Here is a 17,368-nt window from a genome sequence, read left to right as displayed (position 1 = left end):
TTTAATTTGCTTTGCTTAATTTCCCATTAATATTAAAATTCCATACATTTTTTGTGCCAATAGTTACAAAACATCATAGTATAATTTATATTTTGAAGGAAAGTCTTGATCATAATTATTTTAGGTGAGTTCTTATTCTCAATTTCACTGAATATTTGAAAATCAAAACAGTACATATACAAATAACTTACCCTCAGCATCAGTAAGATTTACAGTTTCATTCCTTGTGCTAACTGAATGACGGTGACTCTGAAATTAAAAAAAAGGAATAGAAAAATTGATTAAATATCAATATGACTTTTAAATAACATATTGATGGCTTTAAGTAATGAAATGAGATCCAATGTTACCACTTGGCTTTATCATATTAAGGAAAGTAATTCATTTACAATGTAATCAGTGCAACTGGAGGTGGTAAGATAACTTGCATAGCTTAAACATTGTATTAGTAGGTTGTTAAGGTAGGAAATGAAAATCATTTTTAAAAGTGGCATTATTTTTCTATATCATTGACCTATTCTTGCTCTTTCCAAGCCACAGGAAACAAAAATATTTTGTAACTTAAAAGGATAAAATAAAAATAAAATTAATATCAGAGAAAGTATATAGCAAATGAGAAGGGAGAAGTGACATTAAGGAAAATGGTGGAGTAGAGTACTTACAGAACTGTTCTCTCCATTGAAATAAATATAAACTGTCAAAGTTGGAGATCAACTATTTCTTTTTTTCCTCCTTTCACAGAAAATTTTTATTTTTTAATTTTATTTAAATCCAAGTTAGTTAATATATAGTGTAATAATGGTTTCAGGGGTAGAATGTAGTGATTCATCACTTGCAAGATCAACTATTTCAAACTCTAAATCTAATGCAAAACTTATAGCATCCAGGGGACTGGTCAATAAAGAAAAGGACAACTAAATTTTTGTGTTTAAGAAAATCTGTGAAGTCATTAGCTGGCCACTGAGATAATGGAACAGAAACGACAATGACTGACTACAAATGACGAGGAATACAGTCTTTGCAAAAAGAAAAAAAAAGCTTGAATAGGTCGCTAAAGAAACTGAGGACTGCAGCCCTCAAAAAATCAACAGCAATAACCCTTGATGAAGGAGGAAAATCTAATTCCCAGAATTGCATTATAATATTTAAAATTCCCAATTTCCAGAAAAAAATTAAAAGGCATACAAAGAAACAGGAAATATGGACATTCATAAAAATAAATTGATAGGAATAACCCCTAAGAAAAAAACAGAAATTGGACTTACTAGACAAATATTTTTAAACAACTTTCTTAGATGTGCTCAAAGAGCTAAAAGGACCCATGGACAAAGAATAAAGGAAACTAAGAAAATGATGTATAAACAAAATGAGAATATAGAGACAGAAATTATAAAAAGGAACCAAAGAGAAATTCTGAATCAGAAAGAATTTTGGCATCTTCAAGTGCACCAATATACACATTATGGGAATCACAGAGGAATGAAAAGATTGGAAAGAATATTTGACGAAATAATTCCCAAACATTTCCCAAATATGATGAAAGGCATGAATCTACACATCCAAATGCTTAACAAGCTCCAAGAAGGATAAACTCAAAAGAGATAAACACCAAAGCATATTATAAATCAAACTGCCAAAAGAAAAAGACAAAGCAAGAACTCAAATGGAACACGAAAAGACTCATCATATACAAAAGTTCTTCAGTAAGATTAGCAGTCAGTTTCGCATCAGAAACTACATACATCAGTACATAGAAAATACCGTCAACTATAATTCAGTAACAAGCAAAACCATCCTTTAAAAAAATGAACAAGGGGGTGCCAGGTGGTTCAGTTGGTTGAGCGTGTGACTTCGGCTCAGGTCATGATCTCATGGCTTGTGAGTTCAAGCCTCGCCTAGGGCTCTGTGCTGACAGCTCAGAGTCTGGAGCCTGCTTCCAATTCTGTGTCTCTCTCTCTCCTCCTCTGCTCATGCTCTCTTTCAGAAATAAAATAAACATTAAAAAATGTAAAAATTAACAAGAATTAAGGCACTCCCATATCAACAAAAGCTGGGGGAGTTTGTCACTAATATTTCTGCTTTAAAAGAAATGCTAAATGAGTCTTTCAGGTTGAAAGGATAGGACACTAGACAGTAACTCAAATCCATAGTAACAACTCTGGAAAAGGTAATCAAATAGGTAAATATAAAAGCCAGTATTATTGTACTTTTGGTTTGTAACTTTTTATTTCCTACATGCTTTAAAAAATATTATTTTACTGATATATAACTCACATCTAGTATATTAGTTTTAGATGTACATTATATATATATGTGTATATATATTGTATATACATAATCATTCTGATGTGTATATATATATATATACACACACACACACACACACACACACACCACAATGATTGATTACAATAAGTTGACATACATCACCAGACATAGTTACAATTTTGTTGTGGTGACAATTTTCATAATTTTTTTCTCTTAGCAACTTTCAAATATACATACAATACAGTATCATTACCTATAGTTACCATGCTGTACATAACACCCTCAAGGTCTGTCCATATTTTTGCAAATGGCAAAATTTCTTTCTGTTCTATGGCTGAATAATATTCCATTGTATATAAACACCACATTTTCTTTATCTGTTCATTTGTCAATTGATAACTAGGTTGTTTCATGTCTTGGCTGTTGTAAATAATGCTGCAAAGAACATGGGGGTGTAGATATCTTTTCCAGACAGTGATTTTGTTTTCTTTATATAAATACCAGATGTTTTCTTTATATAAATACCAGAAGTGGAGGCCATATGGTAGTTCTATTTTAAAATTTTTTGAGGGACCTCCATACTGTTTTCCATAGTGGGTGCACCAATTTATATTCTCATTTCTTTTCTTTATTAGTAATCTCTGCACACAATGTGGGGCTCAAACTCACAACCCCAAGATCAAGAGGTGCATGCTCTTCTAAGCCAGCCAGGCACCCCCTACTTGTAATTCATTATAATTTTCTGTGATAAGAACACTTAAGATCTACTCTCTTAGCAAATTTTTAGGTATACAATACAGTATTTTTAACCATTGGCACTATGTTGTACAGTAGATCTCCAGGAATTATTTATGTTGTATAACCTAACCTTTGCACCCTTTGACTAATACCTGTTTTCCTCCTCCAAACCGTGGACTACTTCACTCTTTGTTTCTATGAGTTTGACTACTTTAGATTCAACATATGAGTGGTATAATACAGTATTTGCTCTCTGTGTCTGGTTTACTTCACTTAGCATAATTTACTCCAGGTTCATCCATATTGTTGCAAAAAGAATTTTCTTCTTTCTCATGGTTAATATTTCATTGTATGTATATACCACATTTCCTTTATTCATTTGTACTTCAATGGACATTTAAGTTGCCTCCATGTCTTGGCTATTGTAAATAATGCTGCACTTAACATGGGAATGCAGATATCTCTTCAAGATCTGGTTTTAATTCCTTTGGATATGCCCAGAAGTAGGATTCTTGAATCATATGTTTGTTCTATTCTTAGTTTTTTGAGTAACATCTGTATTTTTTTCCATTGTGACAAATTTACATTTTCATTAACCATGTACAAGAGTTCCCTTTTCTCCACATTCTCACCAATATTTATTACATTTTCTTTAGTTGGTTGGTTTTTGATAGATTCCATCATAACAGGTGTGATATCTCATAGTGGTTTTGATTTGTAGTTCCCTGATGATTAGTGACATTAAACAACTTTTCATGTACTTGTTCGTCATTTGTGTGTCTTCTTTATAGAAATGTCTTATCAGTTCCTCTGCCCATTAAAAAAAAATCAGGTTATTTGGTTTTCTATGCAACTGATTCATAGGAGTTTCTTATATATTTTAGATATTAACCCTTTATCAGATACATGGCTGGTAAATATATTCTCACATCCCATACTTTACTTTTTCATTTTGTTGGTTTTTAGCTACAGTAATCAAAACACTATGGTACTGGCGTAAAAACAGATATATAGACCAACAGAACAGAATAGAGAGTCTGGAAATAAATCCACGTAGATATAAATATGAAAAGGGTGCTAAAAATACACAATTGGGACAGGATAATCTCTTCAATTAACTGTGTTGTGAAAACTGGATATTCACATGAAAAAGAATGAAATTGGACCTTTGTTTCACCCTGTACACACACAAAAAAAACTCAAAATGGATTTAACACTAAAACTTAAGATCTGAAACCATAAAACTCCTAGAAGAAAACATATTAACAGATATTCCTGACATTGGTTTTTACAGTGTTTTCTTGGATATGAAACCAAAAGCACAGGCAACAAAAGCAAAAATAGACAAGTAGGATTATATCAATGTAAAATTTCTAATTATATATTCTCAGATTTTTGGAAGCAGTCATTTTATGTCCACCATATGAAGTTATTAATTATGTCAAATTTTTACATCCTTACTAACATTTTTGCCTCCTAGCTCCATTAATAAACACAAATATTAATCTTTAAAAAAATTATTTTTAACATTTATTCATTTTTGAGAGTAAGAGACACAGAGCAGGAGCGGGGGAGGCACAGAGGGAGAGGGAGACACAGAATCCAAAGCAGGCTCCAGGCTCTGAGCTGCCAGCACAGGGTCTGATGCGGGCTTGAACTCACGGACTGCAAGATCAGGACCTGAGCCTAAGTCAGACACCCAACCAACTGAGCCACGCAGGCGCCCCAACACAAATATTAACCTTAAAAAGAATGAGATTAAATTATCTCACTACATTTGTGAATTTGTCCATTTCTATATGAAGTTATTTTTAGCTGTGTATATTTTGAAATTATATCAAATTTTCTTGCTTTAAATGAATTTTTCTTGCTTTAAATAATTATGTAGGAACCGTCTATTCTCTAAATAGTTGTTTTTATTTTAAAAATAAATATTAATTTTTTATCAATAGTGATATATCAGCTTTCCTTTGGTTAATATTTGTTAAGTTTTCTCCTCTTTGGTTTCACCCCTTCTGTACCCTTAAGTTTTAGATGTGTCTGTTACTTTCAGAGCAATCTGAAAATATTTTAACTAAAAGATGGCATTCGCTTATAAATTTATTGTGATAACTCACATGTTTGAATTTCTTTCTACCATTTAATTTTGTTCTTTCTTTTAAAATGCTTTTTCCTCCCTGGAATCCTTTTGTACTCCTTTCCTGTATTCTACAGAATTGGATAGGTTTTTAAATTTTCTCCCTTTAGAAGAATATATACATTTTTAATTAATTTTTTCCTTCAATTTTATCATGTATTATCATGTATCATGATTTTTTTGAATGGTCATTTAGATGAGTACAGAATTCTATGCTTAATGTTTTCTCAGTATTTACTATTTCTTTGTTCTCTACTGTTGCTTTTCACAGTTTAGGTTCTCCGGAAGGAACACCCTGTGATGGAAGTGTATGTGTAAGATCTCCATTAGAGGGTACTATTGGGAGCAACATCTGAGGAAGAGAGGGTAAAGAAACAGGATTGGAAAAAAGAGAAGTTGAGTTGCAATACAGTCCTAATTATGCTCAGCAGATCCTGCAGGGAGTCCAGTTGAGATGGTTGTTAAGAGTTTTTCCACTTTGGGGCAAGGGGATTGAGTGTTTTACCTGTAAGTTGATCTATCATTGGATAGATCTCTATCATGTCTCTATAAGGAGACATGACTTGAGCAAGCTCAAAGTCAAGGGGCAGAGAAGTATACTCCACCTCTAATAGAAAAAAAACCTAAAAAATTGGAAAAGGGAAAAGGCATGAATAAGGGAAGGGTAATGTGTTGAGGTCAATCATTCATTCTACCACAGTCCACCTTTTTAGCCATAAATATTCATATCTTTCTCAAATATAAAATAAGCTTACTACCATTCAAACCGTCCTAAAGCTTCATTCAATCACAGCATCATACTTAAAATATAAATCTAGATACAATTCCTCCTGAATTACTCCTACAAACCACAAGCAAATTATTAACCTCTTCTAATCATACATTATTGGAAGAGAGATAGAATAATGAAAATAAGTGCTCCCATTTGGGAAAAAAAAAAAGAAGTGCAAAGAGAAGCATGGGAAGATGGCAGAGGAAGAGGATCCTAAGCTCACCTCATCCCATGGACACATCTAGATAACATTCACATCAGTGCAACTAACCCAGAAAACAACCCAAAGACTAGTAGAACATACCCTATACAGTTAATTGTAGAGAGGAGGCCACATGGAAAAGGGTAGAAGGGGTAGGTATGGGTGGGATCCAAACACCCAGTGAGACTAACCACAAAAGGGAGGAGGACACCACAAGCATGGAGAAAGTAGAGGAACAGACCCCATACCAGGGATCCCACACAAGGTGGACTGGCACTTGGAAGATGAGTCCCCATGACATCTGGCTTTTGAAAACCAGAGGGACTTACCTTCACAAGTTTTTAAAATCAGCATACTTAACTTGGGGAACTTTAAAAATCAGTGGGCTCTGCTCTGGGAGAGCCAGAGGGTTACAGGAAATGGAGTCCCCACCTTAAAGATCCAGTATAAAAACAACCTCACTGAGATATAGCACTGAAGCAGCGGTTTGAAAAGAGCTTGGAGTATATGGGAAGGAGATATTTTACTAATCTCAGAACATACACTGTGGGGGGGGGGCAGGAATTGTTAAGGGACCTCTCCAAGAATGCAAGAACTGGTGGACACCATTTCTTTCTACTACCATTCATCTGGCCAGCATAGATATGTGGGTACCTCAAAGAATCAGCTCAAACACTCTACACCTAGCTTGCTAACACCCCACCCTCCAACCTCCCACATTCTCCTGTGGAATGCCCCATCCAACCTGCCCCACTCAGCAGGAGTGCCTCTAACGTGGTGACTGACACATATTCTGCAAATAGCCTTGACAGTGACAAGCACTACTCGAAATTAACTCCTACCTTGGGAAGAGGGGAAGATAACCACACACACCAGTTTGACTGAAACCCAAACAGATGGACTGGAGCTAGACATCTGGTCTAACTGCAGGACCCACCCAACAATGAAAGCCTCTCAGGGGACAACTCAGGAAGAGCACTCTGCAGTTTGGTGTGACTTCAGTCCTGGAAAATGGTCTGAGGGCACTCATCCAGTTTGACTTAACTACAATACCAAGACAGCCCCAGACTGGCCTCTTAACAGCACTGGTTCCAAACCCTTCCCACAATAGGCAAAATGGGCCACTGCAGCTTACTGGACTAAAGGCAAACAGGGTTCAATCACAAGAGTAGGGCACACCCAACACACAGAGGAGACACCCCAGAAGCACTTGGTTCTGGTGAAAGGGGAAATTGCACTATAGTACACCCCAGTACCTCTTCTTCATAAGGTCACTACTTTCAAGATCAAGAGACACAGCTGACTTGGCTAATACATGGAAACACACACAGAGAGTTAGACAAAATGAGGAGACAGAGGAATATGTCCTAAATGAAAGAACAGAACAAAATCACAGCAAAAGAGCTAAAAGAAATGGCTATAGGCAATTTACCAGAGAGAGAGTTCAGAGTAATGGTCATAAAGATACTTACTGGACTTGAGAAAAGAGTAGAAGATCTCAGACTTTCAACAAAAGAGACAGAAAATATTTAAAAAGAACCATTCAAAGATTAAGAGCTCAATAACTAGAATTAAAAATACATAAAAGGGAACAAATCATAGATAGAGGAAGCAGAAGTATAGATTAGTGAGTTGGGAGAAAGAGTAATAAAAAACACCAAATGGAACAGAAAAAAAAAAGAATAAAAAATAAAAATAGGTTAAAGGAATTCAATGACATCATCAAACATAACAGAATTCACATTATAGGGATCCCAAAAGAAGAAGAGAGAGAAAAAGGAGGAGAAAATTTATTTGAAGAAATAAAAGCTGAAAACTTGCAGAATCTGGGGAAGGATACAGACACCCAGATCCAAGAGGCATGATAACCCCCCACAAAAATTAATTCAAGGAGGTTCACACCAAGACACATAATAATTAAAATGCCAAAAGTAGTTATAAAGAGAGAATTTTAAAAGCACCAAGAGACCAAAAGAAAACAATTACACACAAGGGAACATCAAAAGGCTATCAGCTGATTTTTCAGCACAAACTTTGTAGGCCAGAAGGGAGTGGCATGATATACTCAAAGTGCTGACAGGAAAAAAACCTGCAACCAAAAATACTCTATCCAGCAAAGTTGTCATTCAGAATAGATGGAGGGATAAAGAATTTCACCAAGGAACAAAAGTTAAAAGAATTCATCACCACTAAACAGGCCTTACAAGAAACATTAAGGGGAATTTGTTGAGTGGAAACAAAAAAAAAATCAGGAGTAAGAAAATTAGGAAAAGAAAAAATTTCACAGGTAAATACAAACATAATTAAAAAACCATAGATTTTTCGTTTGTAAAACTACTGCAGAGGTTAAAGCACAAACACAGTAAAATCAGTAATATCTATAAAAATCAGTACAGGGATTCACAAAATAAAAGGATGTAAAGTGTGACATGACATGTATAAAATGTAGTGGAGAAGAGTAAAAATTTAGTGCTTTTAGAAGGGGTTCAAACTTAAGTGACCATCAACTTAATATAGACTGGTATATGCACAGGATATTATATATAAACCTAATGGTAACCACAAATCAAAAACCTGTAATAGATATGCAAAAAAAAAAAAAAAAAAAAAAAAAAAAGTCACCAAACCATAAGGGAACAGAGCAAGAGAAAAAAGAAACAAAAAAGAACTATAAAAACAACCATAAAGCAAGTAACAAAATGACAGTAAGTGGGTCCCTGTCAATAATTACTTTGTGAATGCACTAAAGGCCCCAAACAAAAGACATTGGGTGACTGAATGGATAAAGAAGCAAAAGCAGATCTAACGGCACATCCAGACAAAAAGTGAAGGGATAGAAAAACATTTACCATACAATGGAAACGAAAAGAAACCTGGGGTAGGAATAATTATATCAGACTATATAGGCTTTAAAACAAAGACTGTAACCAGAGACAAAGAAGGACACTACATAACTGTAAAGGGAACAATCCAACAAGATTTAACAATTATAAATACTTATGTACCCAACATGAGAGCATTCAAGTACATAAAGCAACTATTAACAGACACAAAGGGAAAAAATTGATAGTAATATAATAATAGTAAGGAACTTTAACACCCAACTTACATCAAGGCATAGATCATCCAGACAGAAAATCAACAAGAGCACCCAAGTACATAAAGCAACGATTAACAGACACAAAGGAAAAAAAATCGATAGTAATACAATAGTAGGGGACGTTAACACCAACTTACATCAAGACATAGATGTATCATCCAGACAGAAAATCAACAAGGAAACAGTGGCTTTGAATGATACATTGGACCAAATGCATCTAACAGATAATTCAGAGCATTCTATACAAAAACCGTGAAATACACATTCTCTTCAAGTGCACATGGAAGATTCTCCAGAATAAATCATGTTAGAGCACAAAACAAGTCCAAGCAAATTCAAAAAGATTGAAATCACATCATACATCTTTTTTGGCCATGACACTATGAAACTAGAAATCAACCATAAGAAAAAATCTGGAAAGAACACAAATACATAGAGATTAATTAACATGCTACTCAACAATGAATGGGTCAACAAAGAAATCAAAGAGGAAATAAAAATATACATGGAGGCAAATAAAAATGAAAACACAGCAGTCAAAAACTCTTTGTGATAAAGAAAAAAACTGTTCTAAGAGATTAATGCAATAGAGGCCTACCTCAAGAAGCAAGAAAAATCCCCCCCAAACCCCAAACTTTACATATAAAGGAATTAGAAAAGGAAGAACAAACAAAACAAAGCCAGTAGAAGGAAGGAAATAATATATATTAGAGGAGAAATAAATTAAATAGAAACTGAAGAAACACCAGAACAGATCAATGAAACCAGGAACTGGTTCCTTGAAAAGATCAACAAAATTGATAAACCTTTAGCCAGACTCATCAAAAGAGGTGGGGAGAGGGACAGATAGAGGGAGGGTACTCAAATAAAATCAGAAATGAAAGAGGATAAATAATAGCTGACACCACAGAAATACAAAGGATAAGAAAATATTATGAAAAATTATATGCCAACAAGTTGGAAAACCTAGTAGATATGGTTTAAGTTCTAGAACCATATAACCTTCCAAAACTGAATGAGGAAAAAACAGAAAATTTAAACAGAAGATTACTAGCAATGAAATGGAATTGGTGGTCAAAAAACAAAAACAAAAACAAATAAACCCCCCAAAAACTCCCAACAAATAATTCCAGGGCCAGAGAGCTTCACAGGTGAACTGTACCAAACATTTAAACAAGAGTTAATACCTAGTCTTCTCAAACTATTCCAAAAAATCCAGAAGATCAATGAAAGCGTCCAAATTCATTCTATGAGGCCAGCATTATCCTGATACCAAAATCAGATAAAGACACTGAAAAAAAAAAAAAAAAGGAACTACAGGCCAATTTCTCTGATAAACCTAGATACAAAAAAACCTCAGTGAAGTATTAGCAAACCAAATGGATTAAAAAAGTCATTCACCACAATCAAGCTAGATTTATTCCTGGGATGCAAGGGTGGTTCAATATTGCAAATCAATCAATGTGATACATCACATTAACAAGAGAAAGGATACAAGTCTTACAATCATTTCAATAAATGAAGAAAAATTATTTGATAAAGTACAACATACATTCATGATAAAAACCTGAAACAAAGTATGTTTAGAGGAACATACGTCAAAATAATAAAGACCATATATGAAAAATCCACAACTATTATCATACTAAATGGTGAAATACTGAGATTTTCCTTCAAGATTGGGAACAAAACAAGGATGTCCACTCTCACCACTTTTATTCAACATAGTACTGGAAGTGCTAATCACAGCAATTAGTCAAGAAAAAGAAATAAAGGGCATCCAAATTGGTAGGGAAGAAGTAATACTTACTATATTCAGATAACATGATACCATATAGAGACAACCCTAAAGACTCCACCAAAAACTACCAGAACTGATAAATGAATTCAGTAAAGTCACAGGATGTAAAATTAACATACAGATATTGATTGTATTTCTATACCCTAATAATGGAGTAGCAGAAAGAGAAATTAAGAAAACAATTCCATTTGCAATCGCACTAAAAAGACCAAAATACCTAAGAATAAACTTAAAAAAAAATTTTTTTTAATCTTTATTTATTTCTGAGAAAGAAAGAGCGTGAGCAGTGGAGGAACAGAGAGAAAAGGAGACACAGAATCCGAAGCACGATCCAGGCTCTGAGCTGTCAGCACAGACAGACACGGGGCTCGAACCCACGAACTGTGAGATCATGACCTGAGCCGAAGTCAGAGGCTTAACTGACTGAGCCACCCAGGCGCCCCAAGAATAAACTTAGCCAAGGAGGTGAAACACCTGTACTCTTAAAACTATAAAATATGAAAGAAATTGATCATGACACAAACCAATGGAAAGATATTGGTTTGGGACAACCAATATTGTTAACATGTCCATATTATCAAAAGCAATCCACAGGTTTAATGCAATTCCTATCAAAATATCAGTAGCATTTTTCACAGAGCTACAACAAATAATCCTAAAACTTACAGGGAACCACAAGAGTCCCATAATAGCCAAAGCAATCTTGAGAAAGAATAAAATTGAAGAAATCACAATTCCAGATTTCAAGATATACTATAAAACTGTAGTAATCAAAACAGTATGGTACTGGCACAAAATTAGGCACACAGAGAGCCCCAAAATAAACCTATGCTATTATGGTCAATTAATCTATGACAAGAATATACAATGGGAAAAAGTTCGTCTCTTCAACAAATGGAGTTGGGAAAACTGGACAACTACATGCAAAAGAATGAAATTGGACCACTTTCTTACACCATACACAAAAACTCAAAATGGATTAAGGACCTAAATGTGAGACGTGAAACCATGAAATTTCTAGAAGAAAACACAGACAGTAATCTCTTTGACATCAGCTGTAGGAACATTTTTTTATATATGACTCCTATGGCAAGGGAAACAAAAGCAAAATTAAACTATTGGGACTACACCAAAATAAGAAAACAAACGTCTGTACAGCAAAGGAAACCATCAATATAACAAAAGACAACTTACTGAATGGGAGAAGATATTTGTGAATGATATATTCAATAAGGAGTTAATACTTAAAATAAAGAACTTCTAAAACTCAACACCAAAACCATGCCCAAATAATCCAATTAAAAATGAGAAGACATGAACAGATATTTCTCCAAGAAGACACACAGATGGACATCAGACACATGAAAAGATGCTCAACAACACTAATTATCAGAGAAATGCAAATCAATACTTCAATGAGATATCACTTCCTATCTGTCAGAATGGCTAACATCAAAAACACAAGAAATAACAAGTGTTGGTGTGGATGTGGAGAAAAACGAACCCTCATGCACTTGGGAATGCAAGCTGAACAGCCACTGTGGAAAACAGTATGGAGGTTCCTCCAAAAATTAAAAATGGGATTACTGTATGATCCAGTAATTCTACTACTGGGTATTTATCCAAAGAAAACAAAAACACTAATTCAAAAAGATATAAGCACCCCTATGTTTATTGTACCATTATTTCTAATAGTCAAATATGTAAGTAACCCATGTGTCCATCCAGATGAAATGATAAAAAAGACATGGTATGTATATTAAATGGAAAATTACTCAGCCATAAAAAAGAATGAACTCTTGCCATTTGCAACAACATGGATGGATCTGGAGAGCATAAACGTTAAGTGAAACAAGTCAGTCAGAGAGAGACAAATACTATATGATTTCATTCTTATATGGCATTTAAGAAACCAATGAACGACAACAACAAAAAGATAACCAAAACAAAAACAGACTCTTAAATACAAAGAACAAACTGGCAGTTGCCAGAGGGAAAGTAGGTCTGTGTACGTGGGTGGGGTGGCAGGGATGCGTGAAATAGGTGAAAGGAATTAAGAGTATGTACACTTACCCACGGGGTGCCTGGGTGGTTTAGTCAGTTAAGTGGCCAACTCTTGACTTCAGCTGGGGTCATGATCTCATAGTTCATGAGTTCAAGCCCCATGTGGGGCTCTGTGCTCACTGTGGGGAGCCTCCTTCAGATCCTATGTCTCCCTCTTTCTGGCCCTCTCCTGCTCGCTCTCACTCTCTGTCTCTCAAAAATAAATAAACATATATATATATATATATAGATATATCTATATATATATAAAAGAGTACACTTATCTTGATGAGCACTGAGTAATATATAGAATTACTGAACCACTATATTGTACAGTGGAAACTGACATAACACTGTACGCTAAAAGTACTTAAATTAAAAAAAAAAAAGAATAAAAGTAAGAACAGGACATACATAAGAGTCACTGGTACTTAACAATTCTGAAATCCTTCTGGGAAAACTTTGCTTGATCCCCCTGCTCTAGAAGCACAGAATATTCCTTGATTTGGCCCCAGTTTTGCCTCTGGGAATGGCTGCATAATCGTTTTCCAAGGTTCTTGGCTTTTTTTCTCTGCATGGGCTTCTCTTCTTTCCCATCTTCCTCCTCAGATACTTCTGAAGAAGGCATTTGAGCTCATGCCCTTTATGTACCTGGGCAGTTTTCTCATTTTATTATCTGCTAGTGGCAAGTTGGGAACCCAGAGGGTTGTTTTGTTTTGTTTTGTTTTGTTTTAATCTCAGTATGTCACTTTTAGTATAGGCTGGCACTAAGTTTGCCATTAAATCTCTTTTTAAAAAAAAAATGTTTATTTGAGAGAGAGAGAGAGAGTGCAAGCAGGGGAGGGGCAGACAGAGAGAGAGAGGGAGAGAGAATCCAAAGCAGGTTCCAGGTTCTGATTTGTCAGCACAGAGCCTGACATGGGGCTCAGATTCACAAACCACAAGATCTAGGCTGCAGTCAAATGCTCAACCAACTGAACACCCAGGCACCCCAACTATTAAAGCTCTTTCAAAGACTAGGTATGTACATATGCATGTATGTACATATTTATGTATGTATGTATGTGTGTATGTATGTATGTTAAATTCCACTCAACTACATGAGCCAAAAGCCACTATTCAAAACATGCCCCCTCTATACTTAAGTACTGGTACTTTGGGCACATTAAATTTCTGTGAGACTGCACACTTACTCTATGACTCCTTTTGTTCAGTTGGAATGGTATCCCTAGATGCCACCTTATTTCTTCAGCACAGCTTTGATTTTATTGTTACCCCTAGGCCATGTTGTAGGGGCCATATCTTTGATATGTAATATTGTTTCATTTTTCAAACCTTCAAGTCCCAGAATTATTAACTTTCTGTATATGTCTTTTCATATATTCTGTTCAGTGCCTTGTTCAATGGCCTAGCATTGTGTATTTTGAGAAGAGAGTGCCGTGATGAGACACTGTATTATGGTGTTAGTATGTGCAGAGACGTATGGGTCCTTGATCTATATTTTGGGTACCTATGAGGCAAGGGATTCCCAGAGTTCTTTGCTCCAAAGGGGAAACTCTGGACAAGGAACTTTGATGTTGCTGGCCATACCAAATGGCCAGACCTTTATCAATTGCCCAAGAATATGTAATGTGCAGATTTGGCCTATTTTTGGTCAAGGAATCCAGTGTTAAGAAGACAGCCTGAAGTTCAGCCAATTGTGCTGACCCTTATATCACATCCTTTTATGAGAACTTTATTAAAGGATGAAAGGCAGCAGCTCTCCAGCAAGCTTTATCACATGTGTTGGTGACAATGCCATCCATAAGTATATGAATCCAGCTCCCCAGGTAACCAAACAGTTTGGGAGAAGGGTGAACACCTCCATTACTGTGGTACCTGTCAAGGGACTGAGTACAGAGGTCACTCCTGCCTGAAGATGGGTTGTTCAAGAGAGCCCAGTCTTTGGTTGCTGTGCTGAGTGAGATTTCAGGATGCTGATTCCATGACTGAAGCATGATGCGCTGCTGAGTATGGAGGGCCACAGTCCCAGGACCTGTGAGAATCTCTGTTTCCAGTATGTGGCTAGCAATTACCACTCTAGTGAGGTATAGCATAGGGTAAAGGAAGACTATTTCTTGCATCAGACGCCCACAGACAACTTATGGCCATCATGAGAAGTCCAAAGTCTCCAGAGGAAACATTATGTATGAAGGTTGTGAAAGCCTAATAAAGTCTGTTAGGGACACTAACAGAAGTGAGTTTTTTATTTTTGTGACTTGGACAGATTCTTGAACTTTTTGTTGGAGTGGGCACCACTTGAGAAGGGCTGATTTGAAAGTAACAGTGTAAGTGGGCTTCTAAAATTTGTAATTGCCTCCAGAACCCAAAAAGGCCAAAAATATGTAGGGCCTGTTCTACTGTTGCAAGTGCTGAGTGTCAAAATTATTTCTTGATAGTTTTAAGGATGGAGCAGCTCTCAGTTTACCAAATAATTCTCAGGAATCTAGTGAAGGTGACAGTCCTTCCACTATCTGTGTGGCAATAGCTCATACCTTTTTTATAAACCACTTTGTGAATATTTGTATGCCCTAAATGAGTGTGTCAAATTAATTTCCTTGGAGGGATATGTGATCAACGTGTCATACATGTAGCCCTGGAGGAAAATGAATGCTATTAAGATCCTGTTTGCAAAGATTGTGTGTGATTAGGCAAGGCTGTTGAGGTACACCACCAGCAGCCAGGTGCAGTATATTGGGCCCCTTTGGAGATGAAAATAAACTGTGGCTGAGAGATTACTGTAATAGGCACAAAACAGAACAGCCAAATGTACAGTAGCAAAATATTTATCAACTGCTGACTAGATATAAGAATGTGCTGTGAAAGAATGTGCACCATACATTCTTTCCAAGTTATTAACAGGCAAAATTGATCTGTTAAATGAAGAATAAGTAATGACAATCACTCCTCCTTTATGTTGGTCTCATGTAACAAGTTTCAATCCTAAAGGACTCTATTTTAATTTACATTGGGCTGTATTAACTATTTTAACTGGAATGGTCCAAGGGGCCTTATTTTGCCAAGTCAATTTATAAATGCTAAAGATTTTTTTCTTCCTTTTTACCCATGTTTTGGCTACTGTGAATAATGTTGCAATAAACATGGGACTGAAGATATCTCTTTAAGATTCTGTTTTCATTCTCTTTGGTATATATGCAGAAGTGGGATTGCTGGATCATATGGTAACTCTTTTTAATATTTAAAAAAATTTTTTTTAACATCTATTCATTTTTGAGACAGAGAGAGACAGAGCATGAACGGGGGAAGGTCAGAGAGAGAGGGAGACACAGAATCTGAAACAGGCTCCAGGCTCTGAGCTGTCAGCACAGAGCCCGACGCGGGGCTCGAAAGCACAGACCGCGAGATCATGACCTGAGCCGAAGTCGGACGCCCAACCGACTGAGCCACCCAGGCACCCCTCTTTTTAATTTTTTTGAGGAACCTCCATACTGTTTTCTCTAGTGTCTATGCTAACTTACATTCCCACCATCAGTGCACAAAGGATTCCCCTTTCTCCACATCCTAGTCAACACTTGATATCTCGTCTATTTGATGAGATATTTTTTTTTTTTATTTGATGACAGCCATTCTAACAGGTGTTAGGTGATACCTCAACATGGTTTGCATTTCCCTGATGATTACTGATGTTGAGGATCTTTACACATACCTTTTGGTCATTTCTATGTCTTATTTGGAAAAATATCAATTCAGATTTTCTGCCCATATTTTAATTGGAATGTTTGGTTGTTTTTTGTTTTTGTTTGTTTGCTATTGGGCATATTTTTTTAAAATTTTTTTTAACCTTTATTTATTTTTGAGACAGAGAGAGACAGAGCATGAACGGGGGAGGGTCAGAGAGAGGGAGACAAAGAATCTGAAACAGGCTCCAGGCTCTGAGCTGTCAGCACAGAGCCCAATGTGCGGCTCGAACTCACAGACCACGAGATCATGACCTCAGCCGAAGTCGGCCGCTTTACCGACTGAGCCACCCAGGCGCCCCGGTCATAATTTCTTAATATATTTTTATGTTAATCTCATCGCAGATATGATTTGCAAATATTTTCTCCCTTTTTTTAGGTTTTTCATATTGTTGAGTATTTCTTTTGCTGTGCAGATTTTTAGTTCTATTTAACCACTTTTTAATTTTTATTTTATTATTTTTAAAGTAGGCTCCACACCCAACATGGGGCTTGAACTCATGACCCTGAGATCAAGAGTTGCATGCTCTACCAACTAACTCAGCCAGAGGACCCTAACCACACTTTTTA

The 17,368-nt window shown here is 35.8% G+C and overlaps 1 protein-coding gene across 7 annotated transcripts in view; it reads right to left on the bottom strand.

Moving 5' to 3' along the window:
- The window catches only part of C2CD6 (C2 calcium dependent domain containing 6), a 150,473-nt gene that overhangs the window by 48,194 nt on the left and 84,911 nt on the right, over window positions 1-17,368 (bottom strand). For all 7 annotated transcript variants that reach the window (XM_049615184.1, XM_049615183.1, XM_049615185.1 and 4 more), the window contains one exon: window positions 192-249. In XM_049615184.1, the coding sequence (XP_049471141.1) occupies window positions 192-249 (58 nt within the window). The remainder of the gene's footprint in view (window positions 1-191; window positions 250-17,368) is intronic.

This window comes from Panthera uncia, assembly GCF_023721935.1.
Source record: "Panthera uncia isolate 11264 chromosome C1 unlocalized genomic scaffold, Puncia_PCG_1.0 HiC_scaffold_3, whole genome shotgun sequence".
Classification (NCBI taxonomy): domain Eukaryota; kingdom Metazoa; phylum Chordata; class Mammalia; order Carnivora; family Felidae; genus Panthera; species Panthera uncia.
Note: the sequence above shows the minus strand (reverse complement) of the source record. Positions and strands in the feature narration are given on the sequence as shown.